The sequence below is a fragment of the Otolemur garnettii genome, unplaced genomic scaffold (assembly GCF_000181295.1).
Source record: "Otolemur garnettii isolate 467f Iridium unplaced genomic scaffold, OtoGar3 scaffold00079, whole genome shotgun sequence".
Taxonomy (NCBI): domain Eukaryota; kingdom Metazoa; phylum Chordata; class Mammalia; order Primates; family Galagidae; genus Otolemur; species Otolemur garnettii.
Genome location: NW_003852474.1, coordinates 2668327 through 2691378, shown reverse-complemented (window position 1 = coordinate 2691378; position 23052 = coordinate 2668327). Strand labels below are relative to the sequence as shown.

General features: G+C 44.4%; 1 protein-coding gene across 1 annotated transcript in view; it reads right to left on the bottom strand.

Moving 5' to 3' along the window:
- TGFBRAP1 (transforming growth factor beta receptor associated protein 1) overlaps positions 1–23052 on the bottom strand; it is a 45370-nt gene that overhangs the window by 14793 nt on the left and 7525 nt on the right. The window contains exons 2-4 of the mRNA XM_003794317.3: positions 19150–19344; positions 16770–16924; positions 3156–3238 (exon numbers count right to left, since the gene is read on the bottom strand). Coding sequence (XP_003794365.1) covers positions 3156–3238; positions 16770–16924; positions 19150–19344 — 433 coding nt within the window. The remainder of the gene's footprint in view (positions 1–3155; positions 3239–16769; positions 16925–19149; positions 19345–23052) is intronic.

The window sequence follows — 23052 nt, the reverse complement described above, 5'->3', positions numbered from 1 at the left end:
ACCAACAACTAGTATGGAAGGGGAACATCAAAAGACTAGGATGCTGTGAAAACCCAAGGGAACTCCGGGCTTCCCAGCAATCACGGCAGAAACAGCAGTAAGACCTCCTCAGTGTCTGAGAGAAGCCAGCAGTGCCATGGGTCTTCTGAAGCCAACACTTGACTGGCATTAAATTATAAACAGATCCATGGAATAATCCTTAAAGGGACGTTATAGGGACACAATTTCCTCCACTAATGTCTTACAACAGAAGAGACAGAAGTATTTGTATGGCTATCTCTGTAGGTGTCATTCCAGAGCATGACATCAGGATGTAATGCAAATGGCTAGCATAGTGCCCTAACCTTATAAGGCCCAGGAAGGCCCATTTAGTCATGTCTCACCTCTAACTCATTGTAGGTCCCTCTGTCATCTTTTCTCCTCCAGCCTGCTCCGGCTATAATCATAACAGGAACTGTGAGTCTCAACCCCAGCCCAGTGTCAGACCCAGCTGTGGTGAGGAGGACCCGGATCCACGCTGCCTGCAGTGACCACTGCATCCACCTTCACCCAGGCGCTGATCAGCCATCCTCCCTTGCTTTCCACTTTGTACACCCCCAGCCTCTCCTGACCTTCCATGGTTTGTACAGCTCATGGGAGAAATCTCAAAGCTCTTACAATGGCATGCAAGGACCTTATTACATCGACACCAACCTACCTTAAAACTCCAGCCTTGAGTATCTGTCCTACACACTGTCCCTAATTGTTTGGTCTGTTTTGAAAGTTCATGCCTCTAAAGCTTCTGCTGTGGCATTTCCTTTGCCTAAAGCAGTAGTTCTCAGTGGGAAGCAATTTTGCTCCCTGGGGGATGTGTGGCAATGTCCAGAGGAGACATTTTTGTCAGGACTGGGGGGCGCTACTCACATCTAATAGGTAGGGGCCACAGTTGCTGCTTTGAAACTCCCCAAATGCACAAGACAGTTCCCAATGGAGAATTATCTTGTTCAAAATGTCCAAAGTGGCAATCTGGGCTGAATCAGCATGATTCCTGATCTGAGAAGCTTCTGCTCACTGTGTAAGCTCTGGGACTCCCTCACTGGCTGACGCAGGCCTTACGCTGCTTTCACAGTAGAGCAGCACCCGCACTGTACAGGGGTCCACACCCACTTCCCAAAGGGGCATGCACATGGTCTCCCCATTCCTCCCTTGCTCTGGTGCTCAGGCCACATTTGCTGAATGGAGGAAGAGCTGAGCCTACCAGACACAAGGACCAGCTGCAGAACATCTAGAGGAAGAGACACAGCATGGGCCCCGACAATGTGAATGGTAAGCCAGCTTCCACTTAGACACCAGCCACAACTAGCTGGCAGTTGTGGCCACTAGCACAGCACTGAGAAGGAATCTGAAAGACAAGTCTCAGTTCAATAAAGAAAAAAAAATTGTGCTTTATTAGCAATGGTGGCCTAGGGTACAGGAAGGGAAAGGGGACTCATCGTCACTGGAGGAAGATCCTCTTCAAACAGCAGTTCCCTTGGCCACGCTCTGGTCAGAAGCTGAGCAGCAACCAATTCAAAATCAAGCTATTCTCTCCTCTCATCTACTTGATTTCCAAAACAAAATTTGTTTAAAAAAATCCAGACTTAAAAAAAAAATAAAGTTAAGCTATTAAGAGGCTAATAAGACAGTTAAGTGCAGGAATCTTCTCCTAATAATAGACAGGCCTACATTTAGTCTCTTACAAAATCTGAGAACATGTCTGTGGCCATTCATCTGATGTTTCAGAGCAGCTCATGAGAAAAAGATGCTCTGGGAAGAGCCTGTGACCAGTGAGGAGGCCTCAACGCTGCAGGGATAAGACAAGATGCAGCAGAACAGCGCCTCGCTGCAAAGGGGCAAGCGGTTGGTTTACACCCAAAGCTACCGATCCTCCCAGGAACAGACGAGACCAACACATCGGATTTACATCACTAAAAATAACATGAACAATATTAATTTATTGAATAATTGCTTCTTTGCTCAGAAATGCACTGTCTACACTGGACTTTGAAATGGAGTGAGAGATGAGAGCTGCAGTGGGTGAAAGGACATGCCTGACCCTTGTGCAAACATCCCACAGCACTGGCAGGGGCCAGCAAGCCACAGGAGGTGTTTTGCTCAAGTTGAAAATGATCTATTTGGGGGCTTCCTGTACATCTCAACTGTGCAAAATCTGCTCCAGTGAGACATTTTGAAAACTTACTCTAAAGGCCGTGGGTTAGGAGGGTATCCAGAGACTATCAGAACAGGCCCAACTTAATCTTCCAAGTAGTGCTGGGCAATTAACCACCGCCTCCACACACCTGGGGGAAGTGGGCAGCAAAGGTGCCTGCAGGACACTGTGGTCGATGGGGAAGGCAAAAAATGCACTCGAGAGCCCAGAGATGGTGTCCAACAGGTATGGGATTAATCTTAATGCCACGAGGGACCGCCACAAGAGGAACACAACTAAGAGAGCCACAAGAATATAATGTTTAAAAAGGCTTTAGAAGATGACAAAAATTTTTCATACATCTTCTCAGAAGCCCCAGCTCTTTTTTTTTTTTCTCTCTTTTTTTGCAGTTTGGCCGGAGCCGGGTTTGAACCTGCCACCCTCAATATATGGGGCCAGCACCCGACTCACTGAGCCATAGGTGCCATCCCCCAGCTCTTTCTGTAAACTCAAAACTTCTTGTGAAATCTCTGGAGAAAAGCAAGCCTGCACTCTGGTGCTTTCCTAGGAATCTGCCAATGTTTATCAAGTTTACCCTTCAGAATTCTCTTCTCTTGGCTTAATAATCTTTTCTCTTTTTCCGTTTTTTTTTTTTTTTTTAATTTACCCTACCATTTGGACAAAACTAGCCAAACGGTCTTGATGCCTTAACAGAATCCTCTTCTCAGGACTCTTCTCTGCACCCCTCCTCACCCCCCCCCCACCTCCTTTAAGACGCAGGACAGTTAGCCTAAGGCTGAATGAGGGGTGAAGCTGAGGAACCAGCACTGTTGGTGTCTGTGGTCATCCACACCCCCCACCATTTCCACCTGAAGACAACCTGACCACCCACAGCAACACCTCCCATCACCACGTCACACTGGAAACAGAGGTTCTCACCACAGAGGCACACTGTAGTGGAAGTCTCGCTGCCAACACCTCAAATTACCTGAAGAGCTCTTTAGCTTCCAGGAACTGAAGTTGTGCAAACTGTATAAACCCCGCCTGCTGCAGAATCCTTCTGTACATGACCTGCAAGGAAAGATAAGTTTAATCTGAGATACCCTGAAACCATTACCGCAGGGAGAAACTACATTTCTAATTCGTAACCCAAACTGAATGTTAATTATGACATAGAAGCTTGAAGTTACGAGTTGAAGAAAAAATGAGCACATATGAAGTGACATACTCGTATCTCTCTGTTTTCGTGGATCTGTCCTCATAATTCCCCAATCTTTCCTAAGCACATCCCTGTATCTTCATCATCTCCCAGGCTTCAGTGGCTGCCTCCACTTCTGGTTGCTCAGACGAACATGAACAACTCTGGAGTTTCTGGCCAAAGAGGAGCTGCCTGGCTGTTTTCCATTTTTCTGACATTGACGCTTCACAGTAGCATTTCTCAGACTGTCCCTCAGAGCACAAAGCTGATCCCATTTAATAACTAAATACATAAAAACATAGGCTTTCGTAGGGGAAATTCTGCATGTTCTGTCTCCTCTTGGTGACTCATGACCCACTAACACATCACATCTGAAATTCTTGCAACAAAGGCGCCAGTTTATCTTTGTTTAATCTACTACCACCCAAATTTCCATCACCTCTTTGTTCTCATAATATCCAGGAAAAGCAAGATACACTTTAGGAACTTGTCCTGGGGTGTCCCTGGTCCCACCTCCTCCCTGTCGCTGTCCAACAGGGCTGGTTTTGAGCTCTGTGCTCCCCTTATTTGCAGTAGCTCCGGATGTATCTCTGTGCTCTGTCCTTACAGATGACACCCCTACAGCCCAGGCCCTCCTCACTGCACAAGTGAGGATGCTCCCCCTTCCAACCCATCGTGCAGGTGGAGTGCACCCATCACTCCCCTAGTACTCCCACACCACCAGCATAGTATCTGGCATTTAGTTGGTGCTTATTAAGCCGATCAATTATCTGCTGGATTTTCATGAAACTCCTCTTTGTCACCCACTGGCATCATTTTACAGATAAGAAAGTTCTGCCCTGAGATGTTAAGTTTTAAGCCCCAACTTACTAACATGACAAGTGGTTGAACCATGATTTAAACCCAGATCTTTTTGATCCTGGAGCCCAATTTGTTCTACTCACTGATTCCTCCCCACAGCCGTGCTGACGCCCACTGAAGACACTGGGAAGTGGGGCAGCAGGGCCTACACACTGCCGGCCCTGTGCACGCAAATCACCTTGCAAAAGGCTTTCACTGTGCAGTAGCTTGAAAGAGCTCTCAAAGGCACAACAATTCTTCCCTCTACCCCCAGCAAGAATTCCTCTGGACATATCAGAAAAAGCAGGCTATTTAAACCTTTCATTTCTCTTTTCACCATCTGTCTTTTTCTTCCTCCAAACCAGTCATTTCTGACCTAAAGACCGACCTAATTGTGCCACCCAACAATAAGGAGATGTCAGCAGGTCAAAGTCCTGTTGTCTGAGAATGCCAGTTCCCTTTCTGAAAGCAGAAATAATAGAGGCTACCCACTTAGCAAAACAGATGAAAAGGACCCATCAGCTGTGTCAGAAGAATTCTCAATCACACCCAGGCTTGTTGTTGAGAAATCAGCTCAACAGCAATTTATTTGTTATGGCCTGGAAGATTCAAATGTCATCTACTCGTCCCTTATCCAAAGGGAAATAAAAATTACTTTTGCTAACACTCCAGGTCTCCAAGAATAAGGGGCTGTTGTGTACATTCTAGTCTGGGAATGCTACCTGCAGACTTGGAAGAAGTATGCAGAGATTCTCATCCTGTGTGTAAGCACCATGGCTGCTGACCAAGGATGACATACAGAGAACACCATTGACGTTTACCAAAAAATGCCTGATGAGAAACTTGACCAAGTATGACCAATTCTCGGTTCTCTGAAGGTGACCATCTCATCTCCCGACTGTCTACTATAACTAATGCCTCCTCCTGCTCTCTGCATCTTAGTTCTAAACTACAAAACCTGGAGTCAGGTAGGGATGAGGATGACTATGTAAGGAAGACAGAGAACAAGGACGTCGAGCGCTAATTCAAAGACGGACGCTTCAACTTTCTTTATTACCAGCCCTCCGTGTGAGGCGGTGATCAAAATTCCCAGGTGAAGAGAGTAAATTAGCAGAACAGACCACTAAATAGTCACTTAGTATCTGCTCTGTGCGAAGGGCTGGGGGCCCAAAGCCTCAGGCAGGCTTAAGAGGCTGCACGGACTCCGGAGGCAAGCTGAAAGGGATGTTTAAACCCATGTTATGAGTATCAGATTTCTCAACTGAGATTACTAACTTTTGTGATTTGGAGAACTGGGACTTTTATGAAATAGAAGATTCTAAGCTAAAGATTTCCAAACCTGTTTTCAAGGTTGTATTGTCCAAGTTAAATATCAGACGAGGGCTCCTTAACAGCTCTCTGAGCACTAAATTCACAGGGTGGCTTGTCTCCTGGCTCCTCCTTAACATGCACTCCTCTGATGAAACACAGAACTCCTCCATCGAATGGGATGATATTCAGCTTTAAAAAGGGAGAAAATTCTGAGACATGACAAACCTGGACGAACCCTGAGGACATTAGGTTAAGTGAAATAAACCTGAAAACAAGGAAAAACACTGCATGGTTGCACTGATATGGGGTCCCTAGTCCCTAGTCAGATTCACAGATACAGAAAGTAGAGTGGGCTTGGCTCCTGTGGCTCAAGTGGCTAAGGCGCCAGCCACATACACCTAAGGTGGTGGGTTCGAATCTAGCCCGGGCCCACCAAACAATAATGATGGCTGCAACCAAAGGAAAAAAAAATAGCCAGGCGTTGTGGTGGGTGCCTGTGGTTGGGAGGCAGAGGCAGGAGACTCGCTTGAGCCCAGGAGTTGGAGGTTGCTGTGAGCTGTGATGCCACAGCAGTCTACCCAGGGGGAAAGCTTGAGGCTCTGTCTCAAAAAAAAAGAAAGGAAGAAAGAAAGAAAGTAGAGGAGGGGTTGCCAGGGGCTGGGGGCAGGTGGAAGAGGATCACTTGAGCTCAGGAGTCTGAACTTGCTGGGAGCTAGGCTGAGGCCACAGCACTCTAGCCTGAGGCCACAGAGTAAGACTGTCTCAAAAAAAAGGAAACTTCCTACAAGCAGCTGGAATAACCACATGATGGCAGCATAGGCACCAACACTGTGACCAGAACAGTTCCTAAACCAAGGCGGCTGGGATGGCTACCCTAACTGTAGGCGAATGAATATAACAAAGAGGTGAGGCCAGCATCAGGAGTCAAATGGAGTGATTTCCTACAATTCAAAAAAGCAGTATTTTCTTTCAGGTCTGTAAAAATTTGGTAGGTCAAATGTGGACTCATACATGAGCTACAGGATGACATGTAAGTATTATTCCTTCTTCTTTTCTTTTTTTTGTTAAAGACAGAGTCTCTGTTGCTGGGTAGGATGCGATGCTGTCATCATAGCTCTCAGCAACCTCAAACTCTTGGGCTTAAGCAATTCTCTTGCCTTAGCCTCCCAAGTAGCTGGGACTACAGGCACCCGCCACAACTCCCGGCTATTTTTTGTTGCAGTTGTCATTGTTGTTTAGCTGGCTCGGGCCGCTTTTAAACCCGCTAGCCTCAGTGTACGTGGCTGGTACCGAGCCAACAAAAGTATCATCCTTGTAAAGCAGGCGCCCTCAAACTATGGCCTGTGGGCCACATGTGGCCCACCGAGGACATTTATCCGGCCCGCTAGGTGTTTTTGCCACCACTGCCTGTCCTGCTTAGCAGCCGACTCATCCCAGGGCCCACAGTCCAGCCCTCCAACAATCTGAGGGACAGTGAACTGGCCCCCTGTTTAAAAAGTTTGAGGACCCCTGTTGTAAAGAATATTTTTCATTGTGTTAAAAAGGGTTTTCTGAGACAACTGACAAACATAACCAAATGATTCTGCAGATACAATGGCAGAAGGTTTACCCTGGAGCTGGGGGTTGGGGGTGTGTGATGGATACACCAGAATGATGTAAATTCAATGCCAAGGCCAAGAATAGCACAATCACCCTGCCTCTCCCATCTCCTGGGTCACTGTGGCTGAAAAGAAGCTGTAGGTCACCTTCCTAGAATATAAGGAGACAACAGAGATATTAGACTATAAAGACAGCACAAGAACTATTCTAGGAGTTTTCAAGTGAATAAGAGATTCTCGTAAGGGCTAAAAAGCCTACTTGTCGAGTTAGGCTTGGATCTTATTACTCAGAGGAGCACTGGAGCATTGCCAGGGGGCTCAGTTGTCCCCAGGAGAACAGGGCTGATGGGCCCAGTCCACTCTCCCAAGACGGGCTGGAGACCTGGAGAAAGTAAATGCCAAATGCAGTTATTACAAACCGGCTGCCAACGCGCAGAGGACAGCCCGCTCCCGATGTGACACAGAGGACAGCCCGCTGCCGATGTGACACAGAGGACAGCCCCCTCCCGATGTGACACAGAGGACAGCCCACTCCCGATGTGACACAGAGGACAGCCTGCTCCCGATGTGACACAGAGGACAGCCCCCTCCCGATGTGACACAGAGGACAGCCTGCTCCTGATGTGACACAGACCACCAAGATGCGTGTGAGGATGGCAAGTGACACCCAGAAAACTTGCACTACATGACATGTAAGTACCATTCTTATAAAGTAAGTACAGACATCATTCTAAATAAAAATTGGTATAAATAATTTTCATTATATTTATACCTTTCATTTTTTTTACTTATCGAAAAACACCTCTTAGTTATTGCCAAAACTAAACACCTTTTCCAAAATATGTTAGGTGGAACATGTATGCCATAACATTCTCCTTGTTAAAAAGGCAATCTGTCCCAACTGAATAAGTTTGCAAATGTGTGTATGGATGTATATATACCCATATATTTAAATATTGATATATGAGCAGAGATGCATTTAAATGCTATAATTACAAAACATACATCTATATCATATATAGAAAGATGTGCTTTTTACATATTGCTTTCTGGGGAGCCACCAAAATAAATATAGTATATATGCTATGTACCATCTAAGGGAATCATAATCAGTTAAGAAACCCAATTAATTTAACATTTTAATACAGGGTCATCTTCCCATCCTACACCTATTACCATTCCTGGGTAATAGGGAAACAAACTGGGATGTCCTGATTTGGAAGGAGGCCACGTGAAAGGCAAATACAGAGCAGGGAAAGTGGTCAATTTCAAAAGTGAGAATGAAGGGCCAATGAGGTGGGTGGTGGCAAGAAGGAGCACGTTAAAGAAATTTTATAGGCTGGGTGCAGTGGCTCACACCTGCAATCCCAGCATTCTGGGGGGCCAAGGCAGGTGGATTGCCTGAACTCAGGAGTTTGAGACCAACCCGAGCAAGAGCAAGACCCCATCTCTACTAAAAATAGAAACATTAGTATCCAATGTACTCAGTACTTCTATGAAACCAACTTATATTTACTCACACTTTCTTATAAAAGATAGAACACAGCTATAGCCCAGGATGAAGGAGAGAAGAGGAGTAGAAAAGGAGGGGGGTGGGGAGGCTTGACAGAGGGAGGGGAAAAGGCGGGGTCACACCTATGGAACATAGGACAAAGATATAAGTCAAATCTGTGAAATGTAGAACATAGATGCTTTGGCACAATAATTAAGTAAATGAAGTGAAAGCTATGTTGAGTAGTTTAATGTAACCACGGTAGATTGTATAAAAAAAAATCAGCACATTGTACCCCACATATGCATGAGTATATTCATGATCTATGTATATCTGACTTAATAAAATAAAATTAAAAATAAATAAATAAATAAAAATAAAAATAGAAAAATTAGCCGGGCGTGGTAAGGGCCTGCAGTCCCAGCTACTAGGGAAGCTGAGGCAGGAGGATCACTTGAGCCCAAGAGTTTGAGGTTGCTGTGAGTTATGACGCCACAGCACTCTACAAGGCAACAGAGTGAGATTCTGTCTCAAAACAAACAAACAAACAAAAAGGCCCAAGCTTTCGGAAAGAACGTTAGTGGCTTTTTGAAGAAAAGATGCAACGCTAAGGAAGAAAAGGAAACTTGTCATTGGATGAATATATTTTTTTCTTCAGGTCTTTTTAAAATTAAAACTCCCTAAAGAATACATTCATAAACTCAAATTTCCCACATTCAGCAGGTATACAGTGAGGGATTCCACTGCTGACCCCAGCCAGAGACGCCTTCCAGAGGTAACCGGTGCTACTCACCTCACATCTAACCTTGCACGGACAGACTGTGTACTGATGAGCAAATACTTCTGCCCCGTTGTCACAGTGGCAGCGTGCTGTGCACGGTGCTCTGCACTTTGTTTTTTTAACTTATTCTTAACACTATATATTAAGCACCTCAAGGCCTTGATTTTTTTTTCCTGGCTGCACAGCACTGCACCCACGGGACCAGGATACATCCAGTCACACACCAGTGGCGGCCTCCAGGTTTTGTTGCTTTATCTTTAATAAACAAAGATGGAGCCAGAGTCGGCTATGTTTGTTATTTCTAATTTCAGTGATCAGAACTATAGAATACACTTCAGGAGGCAGAACTGAAAGCTGTAACGCTGACAGGTATTCTCAAATTGCCTTCTGCAGAGGCTGTGTCTGTTATACTCTGACAAGTGACACACATGAGTGGCCATTTCTGCACACCCTCACCAACCTGATATATATCAAATGCTTTGATCTCTGGCAATCTTGAATGAAAAATGCATTAGTGTATTTTTAGCATACACATCTCTATATGGGAGACAGAACATCCTTTCATATATTTTTAAGATAGATAATTTCATTTTCTATGAAATGTATATGCATATTTATATTAGAGAATTGATCTTTCCCTTATATATTCTAAGGAATTCTTCATGTATCAGAGAAATTAACACTCTTTTGGTGCCATAAACTACAGATACTCTTCTTAGTTTGCTATTTCCTTTGATTTTTTTAATAGTAGGTTTATTCATGCATAATGTGTATGTGAGAGTGTGCATGTATGCGTTGAATTTATTAATTCTTTCTTTACGGATTCTGGGTTTTCAAATAACTTATTTAAAAATGTTCCATAACCAATGTATCTGGGAAGATAGGAATACTGTGTCCCGCCCTCTCCCCCCAAAAGCATATATTGAAATCCTACCCTCTGTGGTAGGCAGGGAGGGAGGTATCAGGATATGCAGTCCTTGGGAGGTTAATTAGGATTACATAGAGTCATGAGGGGCAGTGACCTCACAAATGGATAGTGCCCGTGAAAGAGTCCCAAGTGCACCTGTCTGTCCTCTCTGCCATGTGAAGACACAGAGAGAAGGCAGCCATCTATGAACCAGGAAGCAGGTGCCCTGATCTTGGATTTCTCTGCCTCTAGAACTGTCATAAATAAATGTGTCTGTTGTGTAAGCCACTCGAAAACCTCATGTGGCTAAGGAAGTGCTGATGTTTTTTAATCTCAGTAGTAGCCTCTTAAAAAAGGGAACAGTTATTTCTTAGTGGCATTATTCACAACAGCCAAAAGGTGAAAGCAGTCCAAGAATCCACTGGCAAAGAACAAAGAAACAAAACACATACCGGTACCTATGATGGAGTATTATTCAGTCCTAAAAAGAAAGAACATTTCGCTAGGGGAATGCAGAGGCTCATGCCTGTAATCCTAGCACTCTGAGAGGCGGAGGCAGGAGGATCACTCAAGCCCAAGATTTGAGGTTGCTGTGAATTAGGATGATACAATGGCACTTCAACCAAGGCCACAGAGTGAGACTCTGTGTCAAAAAAAAAAAAAAAAAAAGAAAGAAAGAAAGAAAGAACATTTTTACATATGTTAACATGGAAGAACTCCGCATTATTATACTTAGTGAAATAAACCAGTCGCAGAAGGACCGTAGGAAGTATAATTCCACTCATAGGAGATACCTGAGTAGTCAAATTCACAGAGACAGAAATAGAACATGGTAGTCAGGAAAGGAAATGGGGCCTTAGTGTTTAATGGATACAGAGTTTCCCTCTGGGAAGAAGTTGTGAGAAGAGGGAGTGGGGGAGTGATGATGGCAACCCATGTGACTGTACTTAGTGCTTTCTGTGTACTAAAATGCATACTTAAAAATAGTTTAAATAGCTAATTGTAGCATTATTTAAAACACAAAAGCAAAACAGCCCAAACTCATGGATGCATTTGTAACACAACATCCCCATGTGGGCAAGTAAGCAAGTGGAGAGAGGGCAAAGGGGGTGTGAGCCCAAGATAGCCAGGCGCCCCCAGGAGGCCATCAGCACCAGCCAGAGCTCGGCACCCACTGTGAGAGCAGCAGACGGAAGCAGGAGGAGACTTGGAGAGCTCCAGTCAATCAGCCGTGTGTGCCAACATGGAGAAACAAGACTTCATAGACTTGTAAGACTTCATAGACTTCTAAGACTTCATAGACTTACTGCATCCCAGCAGTAAGATCGAGACACTTCAAGGAAAAGAAATTCAGATCATCAGATTTTTGACTATGACACTTTATAATGGTGCAATATGTTTAAGTTCCTCACTGAAAGATAATGTGAGTTGAGGATTTTATATTCAACCAAACTTGGCCCTCTAGTAAAAACACTGCAGATGAACTGTCACTGCCAATTTGGAGACAGTGTTCCCACGTTCCCATCCTGACGTCTCTGCAAGGGATTGTTTCAGAAAACCAAAATGACTGGAGAGACATTGACACTGAATTTGGTGGTGAGCATTAATCATGCATTTGCCTACAGGAAGGAATCTGATGAATGGGAGACAGGACAGCGTGGGATAGCCCATGTGCTCCGAAAAAGTACAAAGAAATCAGAGAGAATGGGGAGGTGACATCAAAGGGATGATCTGCTTGCTGACTGCCTTCCAGGTATTAGTGAGGAACAAAGGGCAGATGCTGGGGACAAGAAGGGCAGAGTGATGAAGAAGGTACTGGCTGACCTCAAATACTCTGAAAATGGGGAACCAACAGACAAAAGGAACTTTTCCCAAAAAGAGAAAACCAAAGGAATTTTATTAAGTTGATGCTGCTAAGGTAACCATTAAAATAAAAAATACAAACCCACCAAAAGAACATAGGAGAGAGAAAGACAAGGAGGGGAGGATGCAAATAAACAACCACACAGTAGAAGGGGAAAGAAGTAAGCAGAGTGAAGGAGAGAAACAGAGTCTAGCTTCTTTGAATGTACTTTGTCTTGCTGATTTGACTCTTGAACTACATCAACATTTTATATAAGGCTGGGCATGGTGGCTCACGCCTGTAATCCTAGCACTCTGGGAGGCCGAGGCAAGTGGATTGCCTGAGCTCACAGGTTTGAGACCAGCCTTAGCTAGAGCAAGACTTCATCTCTAAAAACAGCTGGGTATTGTGTGGGTGTGTACAGTTCCAACTACTTGGGAGGCTGAGGCAAGAGAATTGTTTAAGCCCAAGAGTTTGAGGATGCTGTGAGCTATGATGCCACCGCATTCTATCAAGGGCAATAAAGTGAGACTCTGTCTCAACAACAACAACAAAAATTACATAATCACAAAACAAGTTACATTTTAAAAAGCAATCCCTAAAGAATGGAAGTCTAGGCTCAGGTGGCTCAAGTGGCTAAGGCGCCAGCGACATACACCTAAGGTGGCGGGTTCTAATCCAGTCCGGGCCCACCAAACAACGATGGCTGCAACCAAAAAATGGCCGGGCATTGTGGTGGGCGCCTGTGGTCCCAGCTACTTGGGAGGCTGAGGCAGGAGACTCGCTTGAGCCCAGGAGTTAGAGGTTGCTGTGAGTTGTGATGTCACAGCACTCTAGCCAGGGGGAACAGCTTGAGGCTCTGTCTCAAAAAAAAAAGAATGGAAGTCCAATGTAACAAATGAACCTAACTAAATACTTCAGAGTTGGCAGCAGAACCATGAAGGGGAGAACTATCTCAAAGTGACTTTATTTATTTATTTATTTTTTTGAGGCAGAGCCTCAAGCTTGTCCCCCTGGGTAGAGTGCCGTGGCATTACAGCTCACAGCAACCTCCAACTCCTGGGCTCAAGCGAGTCTCCTGCCTCCGCCTCCCAAGTAGCTGGGACCACAGGCGCCCGCCACAACGCCCGGCTATTTTTTGGTTGCAGCCATCATTGTTGTTTGGCGGGCCCAGGCTGGATTTGAACCCACCACCTTAGGTGTATGTGGCTGGTGCCTTAGCCACTTGAGCCACAGGCGCCGAGCCCCAAAGTGACTTTAAAACACTCATTTGAGTGTATAGTCTAGTGGGATTCTTGTTAAGGATTTAAAAAAAAAAAAAAAAAGCAAAAGCAAAGCAAGAACATTTATAGCAAGACAACTGGGGAAACAGAGCCCTAGCCAGACTTTCACCACTTACAGGAACTGGCACTGAGTAGGAAAGCTATATACTGTGGTTATTTAAAGGGAGCCTCAGGTTTTAAAGATACATACTGGAACGTTTTTAGGTGTAATGTAAGAAAAATCTATCAGAGTTGAAGCTTACATATAAACACTATCCCCATGACGTGATACAAATCAAGTAACTTTTTATGTGTGACACAAACCCGTCTATAAAGCTGATGTCTCCTTACTGCTTTGTCACGCAGGCTGGAGTACAGTGGAGCAATCACAGCTCACCACAACTGACAACTCCTGTCCTGGCTCAGCCTCCCTGGTAGCTGGGACTACAGCCGTGCACCACCACACCCAGCTAATGTTTCCATTTTTGTTGAGACAGGGTCTCGCTGTGTTGCCCAGGCTGCTCTTAAAACTCCTGGGCTCAAACAACATCCAGGGTCAGTGTCCTAAAGTGCTGGGACTGCAGTTGTGAGCCACCACACCCAGCCTCACTGTTTTTCTCTTTAAAGCAGCCTAAACCTTAATATAATGTAAGGCCTGCTTTCTTAGAGTTCTGAGCAACACTTCTGGACCTCTAGAAGAAATAATCCTATAACCTCAGTCACATAGCTAAACGTGTTGATTAACCCACTGCCAACTCAGAATTCAGTGAAGCAAAACTAGTCCCTGCTTTAAATGAAGGGAAAGGAATGCAATGGGGAAAGAGCCTCTCCTCTCCCTTCCTGCTTCTCTAAGCCTGGGGTTTAGCTTATGGCCACAAGCACCTTATAATTAAAATAAGTAACACACCTAACCACATGAGTGGCATCCAGTCCTTAAAAACACACATACATCCAAGGAATGTTATTTCTAACCTTCTCTGGTCAGTACTGTGTTATTGTTCCCCTGTGGTTCTGCTGGAGGACCAACCCGAAGCTGCAACTACCCATTCATCCCCTTCTTTGTATACAAATAGCTACAGTCCACCCACCAGCCAGGGGAGGAGAAAGTATGGGGCTGAGGAGTGAACTGATAAATAACACGGGCAGTGTGCTCAATGCTCGTGTGTTGCAGAAGCCCAGGGGAAGAAGTTTTTGGATCTCCCCAGAGAGAAAAGGCTTAGCGAAGAGGACATACTTAAGCAAGGTACTGAGACAGCACTTTATTGAGTATAGAAATGCACTACAGTGATAGGAGATAGGAGAAATAACAAGTGAAGAGAGACGGAAGGTTGGACCAACCCAGGAAGGTGCAGGGCGGGTTCCAGAAATGGGGGTCGAGGATGGAGGGCAAAGAGCCCACCAGAGAGCGATGGCCCTGACGTGACTAGCTGTATGTCCACAGGCACAACTGATGTGGGCTGCCATGTCTTCAGGATCTTATCTGTAAAATGAGGATACCCCTTATAAAACAAATGTCTTTAAATGCCTTGAAGAGTGCCTTTAGAGGGCTCAATAATTATCTGTTCTCTCTGTCCTCCATACTTTGAAGCAGGAATGTAGAGTTTAGGCATAAAAGTCACAGAGGGGGTGGGGTGTGACAAGATGGCCAGAGGAGTGGGTGGAGCCAAGTTAGGATGCACTTCAAAGACTTCACCTGGGCAAGGAGGCACCTAATCAAGTGTTTTGAGCAAAGGATTTGGTCTGTCTTTGAGAAAGACCATTCCCACAGTTACCTGGCAGACAGAGTGCAAACGCACCCAAAGGGAGCTGTTAAAATAACGCAGGCAAAGAACGGGAGCGATAGGTCTGAGCACCAGCAGCGACTGGAGTTACAGTAACTGAGAATAAAGGCTGAATTCGAGATAATTCTGAGGACTTATTTCCAGAACTAGATATATGAGTTTGGAGCAACACAGAGAACATGTCAGAAAACAAAAGTTGAAATAAAACCTCTTGAGGTAACAGATTGAAGAAGATGACTTATCTGATAATGACAGTTCATCTCTACTCTTGGCAAAAAGAGTAGAGGAGGAAAAAAAGTAAAAAATGTGGTAAAGGGCATCGAAGGCTCTGTAAGAGAACATTATGCATTTAAAGTGTGAATAAGTTGTGTGTGCAAGGAGGGGAGGCCCCCGCCCCCAGCAGCAGTGAGAACCTTGGCATGGCCCCTCTGGACTCCAGCACCTCCCCGGAGGACACCTTGCTGAGGGGGAGGCAGCGAGCAAGATCAAGCGCTGTGGCAGTCAGCCTCAGACTGGCCACCCATCTCCCACCCTGTGTCCTGCCCTACCTGGCTCACTGCGGACCTAAAATTATACCAGTGCTCCGCACAGTATCCGGCCCTGAACCAGCAGAAGCTTTCTTCCTTTTGCTTTTGCTGCCCCCTGCTGAATGCTAAGAGATCAGTCTCACTTCAGAGCCAGCAACAAAGACGAAAAGTTTGTCAATGTTTAAAGGAAGAAAAGATGTTCTCCATCGTAGCCCCTAACCATCAGTCACACACCTTGTCCGCTTTCGCTTTCAGAATCTACCCTTTGCTGCATAAAGCGCCTGAGCCCAAAGAGCATTTTATCCACAACAATCACACTGTCAGGTATAAAATCTGACCGATATTGTTAATTCTTGAGAACTTTTGATTATAACTTCGATAGTCGTATGAAGCATGCAAACCCTCTCCCCATACACTGATGTTAGGTTTTATTACCCTCAAATCCATAAAGCAACTTGAACAACTAACAAAAGATCAAGTGATAACTTTTAGGTAACTTGATTTATATCAGTTACATTTGTCATACCAATTATATCTAAAATTAGCGTCTCTGAAGTGCATTACAATTTTTCTCCTAAGGAAATCAATTAGACAGGTTCTTGCAATATTAGGTACTTCAGCAATATGACTAGCAAAGCTTTTCCTATAGATGACAAAAATCTGAACTTTAACTCAACCCCATCTCAACAAATACAAAATGTAAATTCAGACAAATGAACACTTTTGGTTTATAAGCACTATGTCCTTGATTCTTCTCTGAATGCCTGCTGAAGGAGTTGATTAAAAATACAACCCAGTGTGTAAAGCAGCCGAATTAAGTCAGAAGTTCAGAATCTGACTTCCCCTCCTTTAGCTGTATCTCCTCAGTCCAGCTGTGTGACTGCTTTACAGTCTGTTTCCTTATCTATACAACGTGGATTTGTTGAAAAAATTAAATAGCAGATACAAAAGCAATGTGTACAGTCTGGTATACAGGAAGGGCTGATGTATGTTAGTTAAAGCCAAATGTTTTCTAACTGGTGGCTTAGAGGCATGCTTTCTTGTGACCAGTTAATTACAAACCTGAAATTTCTCTTTTGGAATGTTCCTCCGGGCCCCTTTTGCTAAAACCAAAGCCTCTTCCACTCTACGGTTTGCTAGAAGATCCTGTATTTGTTTTTCCAGAGGTAATGGAACCAAGATGTAAACTCCTTTACTTGTGGCAACAATCACTCTTCCTGGGAAGAAATTCAACATTGTTGGAAAGGGAAAAAACAGATAGCCTGCAAGAAAACACACTGCTTTCCCCAAATTAGATTATTACCTGATTTGCTGACCAATTTCATCAGTCTTCTCAATAGAGTCTCTGTAGAATTTAGAAATTTGCTTCTTCCCACATTGTCAATTGTTAGAAAAGAACTCATTTCTTTTTTTCTTTGAGAAAAAGACTTGCTCTGTCACCCCAGGTAGAACACAGTGGCATCATCATAACTCACTGCAACCTTAAGTTCCTGGGCTCAAGCAATCCTGTTTCAATCTCCCGAGTAGCTGGGACTCCAGGCACCCACCACATCATTCTGCTAATTTTTTTTCCTACTTTTAGTAGAGATGGGGTCTCAATCTTGCTCAGGCTTGTCTCAAACTCCTAACCGCAAGCAATCCTCTTACCTCGCTTCCCACAGTGCTAGGATTATACACATGAGCCACCACACTTGGCCAGGGCAATCTCTTAATATTAATACTACATTTCCAAAGAATAGCATCTGCTTTTTTGACTTTTTCTATTCAAAAGTGCTGGAAATTTTTATAACAGTATAGTAGATACATAATATAGAGTCCAATGAAGTTGCAGAGCTCAATCAGAGAACATTATCGATAGAAATTATGATATGCCTCATATAACACTTTTAAAAAATCATTCGCACCCGATTTTATATGAAGATTTTAATGCAGTATTTTGAACCATGAGATATTTCATATTCACCTACCACCTAAATACATCCAAATCTTGCCATTCTGTGTTACTCTTCCCACCCATGGCCAACACTGCTGCCCTCATTTGACCTGTGAGACCTTCCCCAGGTACTCCATGAGGAGTCAGAACTGCAATCCAAGACTAGCTCCTACTACCAAGCTTTCAAATTAAATTCTGCTCTCTTCTGAAGAAATGTTAGGCTGGGCAGTATCTGTTCACAGGAAGCAATTAATTAATCTTCTCTGTCTTCTGTATCACAACTAAAGAGGCCTTTCTCAGACTGATATAAAATTCTGTCCCTCCTCTGCCTGGTGTCACCTTTTCCAGGAGGCCTCTCTATTCCCACCCAAGGCAGGTTACGTCATCCTCCTGTATGTGTTTGTAACACCCTTCCCATCCCCACCACTCAACATGCACAGTGCCGTAACACTGCTCCACGGGCCGCTCCAAGACGTGCGTCATTGCCGTCCCTGGAATATGAGCCACCTACGGGAACAGTGCGGCTTGTGTGTCTTAGAATCTCCCCCAGCAGCCAAGACTGTGCCTGACATAGGAAGGGCAATGTTTCATGAACTAAAACCCTGAAATGGCATGAGCAATGCATAAATCTCGATTAGTTCCAGGCTTGAAGAAGATACAATAAAAGGCATTCTGAAGACAGCTAAGGAAATCTGGATATGAGCAGGACATAAGAATTAATGTTGATTTTCTTAGGTGTGAAAATGGCACTGCAGTTTCATAGGAAAATGCCCTATTTTTAGGAGATGCATGTTACAGTTATTTTGGGATTAAGTAACCCCCAGGTGATGGCTCATGCCTATAATCCTAGCACTTTGGGAGGCCAAGATGGGAGAATCATTTGAGGTCAGAGTTTGAGACCAGTCTGAGCAAAACTGAGACCCTATCTGTACCAAAGTGAGAAAAATTAGCTGGACATAGTGGCACATGCCTATAGTCCCAGCTACTCACCAGACAGAGGCAGGAGGATTGCTTGAGCCCAGGAGTTTGAGATTGCAGTGAGCTATGACAACACCACTATACTCTAGCTGAGCAACAGAGAAAAGACTCTATCTCAAAAAAAAAAGAAAAAGTCATGCTATCTTCCACTTATTTTCAAATGGCTCAGCAAAATGTTAATGTGTGTTAAATCTGGCAAAAAAGGCTTTTGGTGGTTTGCTTTCTTTTTTCTCTATACGTGTGAAAATGTTCAAAATAAAATTGAGGAAAGTAAAATAAATCCTTCAGTCATCATCATTACACAGAAGACAAAGTCCCTTCCTGACTGTCCTGGTCTGCTGCAGCCTCAGCTTACACGGGCCCTCCAAATACACTGTGCTATATGGTCACCCCGAACACTCACACAGGGTTAGAGTCATTTGTGCACCTGCTATGCTCAGCCCGAGGCCCAAGCCCCAGGAGACCCTTAGTAACATTTACTAAAGAAATGTCGTAAGTAAGTTTTGTTACGATTCCTACATAAACGAGTACCTTCAAAGTCCTGCAGGATGTGGCCTTCCTTAAAGGGCAGGGTCTGCTTTTGCTGCTGATCCAACATGCTATGAACCGTGATGAATTCGTCATCAAGCGCTATGACATACGGAAAGGACACAGCTGCCCCAATCACGTTCTCTGACCAGTGCACAGGGGCACGCTGGGATATCCCAGCAACTGTGGCAAACATGCCTATGGAAACAAGAAAAAAGAGTTAGGGGGCTTTCAAAGAATTATGGTATCCTTTTTATGTAGATGTGTCTGGATGTGGAACACCCCTCTGCAGCTTCCCTGTATAGTCTTATATTTCCAGAAAGGAAAGATAGTATAATACACTATATGTGTGACTTCATTTTTGTTAGGAGAACTACCTTACCCAGAATGCATATCTGACATTTACTTCCAATTAAAAATGAGGTTAAAAAATGCTTCCATATAACCCACATGAAGATTTTAAAAATACATGTCCCCAAAGGGGGGAAAAGCTAAATCAATTCAGGAAGCTTTGCAAGCTTTTCTTCATACCCAGTCCTCCAAATGGTTTGGCTCCCTAAGTGACAGCTCTTTCTCATCCAGCCAGTCACACACATTTACTGAGCACCTACTATGTGCCAGGCACTCTGCTCGGTGTTGTCCCTACTCAGAAATGAAGTCAAATTTTGGATTAGTTCTATAATACAGGGATAGAGGTAATTTTACAATTCAAGGTGAAGTGTTTGTTAATAAGAACTTCTACATGAAATGTCAGCTCACCTGTCTAATACATAAAGTTCACCAAGGAGACTGGGATTTACCAGAGTTAATAGATACACCAAGTAAAGTCAATCCACTTTAACTCAGTTTTCAAAGTAGCTGACATGAAACATCTTTGAAAATAGTATGCTGTTGCCCCCCCCCCCCGATGTTTAGATGCTACTGCCATGGACAAATGGTTTCTACCACAAACAACAGAGAGGGAGGGAGGAAGGAGAGACACAGAGAAGGAGGCAGCCAGGGCTACAAGAGAGGGCTGGGAAAACATTCCAGAGGTGAATCCAGGGAGCCTGGCACCTGCCTTCCTGGGAAGCCAAGGAAGAGAGTGAGTCAAAGGCCAGCATAGAGGTGTTGGTCACAAGGATCAGCTGCACTGGGCTGGCCTAAAGCACAACAAGGAACATGGGTGCAGGGCTGCATAGGAGGCTGTGTGTGTGCCTAGTAAACTTGGAGGTCAACGACTTCCAGAAGAGGGGAGATGGGAGTTCCCATGTTTTCTTGGAAGATAACAGTATTCTTCCTGAGCAGGGCACATTACTCCATGGAACAAACAAGAAGCCACCATAGAATAAAAGACAAAATGAGGGGGTTTTCCCAAGGACAGTTCATGAGGTTGCTCAGAGCCTTTGGGGGTTTTTTGGCATATGTTCTAAAGCTAAGAGTCATGCTGAGCAGAGAAGTCAACAAGCTCAATGGAAATACAGCAAAACAAACAAACAAAAACTACCAAGATGCCTAAGATTTAAAGGTAAGACCAAATAATAGGGCCATCTGGCTCGGTTCTAATCACACAAACCAAGGCACAGAGTTTGGAATTTCCAATGCTTTATAGTAACATAGAGAGTACAGTTAAAGGTTCAATTACTCCAACACCAAAGTATTCAAACAGAATCCAAAAACTGCCTAAGGAAAGAAGGGTGAGTTTGATGCCGTGGAACACATTAAGAATTTGAACTAAGACTGAGCCTGGGAGGAGATAATCAATCACCACCGTCTCCAGTGTTCTGTGTGTTACAAACAGTCGGCTACGGAGAGCCCAAAGGAAGAGAAGAGCGATTCCCAGGCGCTGGTGCTGTGCGTGCCACCTCCGCCCAGGCATCGGGTAAAAGGCAAACTGGCGGAGGGAGATACAGTAGAGCAATCCTGAGCGTTCTGCTGAATTTCAGGTCAAATAACCTGCTCTGTACAGCACAACTCTCAGGAGCACGTAGACACCAATAGTGTCGTTAGCTTCATCCTGGAATTAAACAGGGTCACTGCATTTACCTGCTTAAAGCTTAACTGTACAGCTCAGAGGCCCCAACTAACATTCTTGAATTAAGAAGGACAAAAACCAGAAGTCAAGAACAAAGGTGCCTGCCTGAAAGGAAAAGTGAAGATTTCACTGAACTAAAAGAGTACACAGTAACTGTCAAAAGGCAGTCCACTGCCCACATGGCGCTGGCATGGGTGTGCAGAGAAGGGAATACTTACACACTGCGGGTGGGACTGAAAACTACTGCAGCTGTTTTGGAAATACGGAGAATCTTCAAAGAGCTAAAAGGAGACCTTCCATTTGACCCTGCAATCTCCTTACTGGGTATCTACCCAGAAGAAAAAATAAATCATTTTACCATAAGGACATTTGCACTAGAATGTTTATTACAGCTCAATTCATAATTGCCAAGATGTGGAAATAACCCAAGCGTCCCTCAACTCACAAATGGATAAATAAACTATGGTATATGTATACCATGGAATACTATTCAGCCATAAAGAAAGATGGGAGACATGGCTGGATGCAGTGGCTCACACCTGTAATCCTAGCACTCTGAGAGGCTGAGGTAGGTGAACTGCCAGAGCCTACGGGTTCAAGACCGAGACCAGCCCGAGCCACAGTGAGACCCTGTCTCTAAAAATAGCTAGGGGTTGTGGTGGGTGCCTGTGGTCCCAGCTACTTGGGAGGCTGAGGCAAAAGAATTGCTTGAGCCTAAGAATTTGAGGTTGCGATGAGCTATCATGCCACGGTACTCTACCAAGGGTGATAAAGTGAGACTCTGTCTCAAAAAAAAAGAAACAAAGAAATATGGAGATGTTCCATGTTTTGTATTTACCTGGATGGAGCTGGAGAATATCTTTCTAAGTAAAGTATCACAAAAATACTTTACTTGTGGTAAGTATCACAAGCATCCAAGATAAGAGCATCCAATGTACTCAATACCAAGATGAAATGAGTAAATGAACTACGACACCCCCACACAAGAGATAAACACAATTAAATTCAAGTAGAGCGGGTTGGGGAGGAGGCAGGAGAAAAGAGAGAGAAGGGAGAGGAGAAAGGGGAGGGGAATCAAGAAGGGGGAGAGGGAGACAGGAGGGGGATTAATAATCTCTCACCAAACGGGCACAATGTAGGGGTATAGGGCACACCTCTTGGGTGCAGGGATAAATTATGACTTGGACTTTACCTAACAAATGCAAACAACGTAACCTAATCGTTTATACCCTCATATTAATCTGAAATTTAAGAAAAGAAAGAAAAAAAAGATCTCTTGCTCTCACTCTTTCTCCCTGCGCCCCTCAGTGTACCAAGGGAAGGCTATGGGAGAAGCCATGACCATGCTGACAGACTGATCTCACACTTGCAGCCACCAGAACTGAGAAAGAATAAATTCCTGTGTTTAAGCCAAATTTTTAAAAAACGAGGAGTCCAGGACAAGCAGGAGGAGCCCACACACCACCCTGGGAACAGAGGGGACTGTGACCAACACCCACAGACTAGTTCTACTCTGGCCCTGGTGACAATGCCTACAGCTTCTGTGCTGGGGACGGGTGAGAGTACTGTCAACATGCGAACGACCCAGATGTGTGAGTGGTACATCTCTCAAAACATCTTTTCCAACTGAGCACCCTCTAAGGGTGAGTCTATATGTTTATCTAAACTGGGGGGGAACAACCTAAAGTGAAGAACAGCTGAGCTATTTGCCTTCTTCAAGAAGCGTTATCACAAGATGGAATTTAAAGTCACACTAATCAATTGTATTATGAAAATTTCAAACCAAGTATTGCTTTGCAAAAAGTTGAAAGCAATTTCCTTTTTTTTTTGAGACATAGCCTCAAGCTCTCCCTTGGATAGAGTGCCGTGGCATCACAGCTCACAGCAACCTC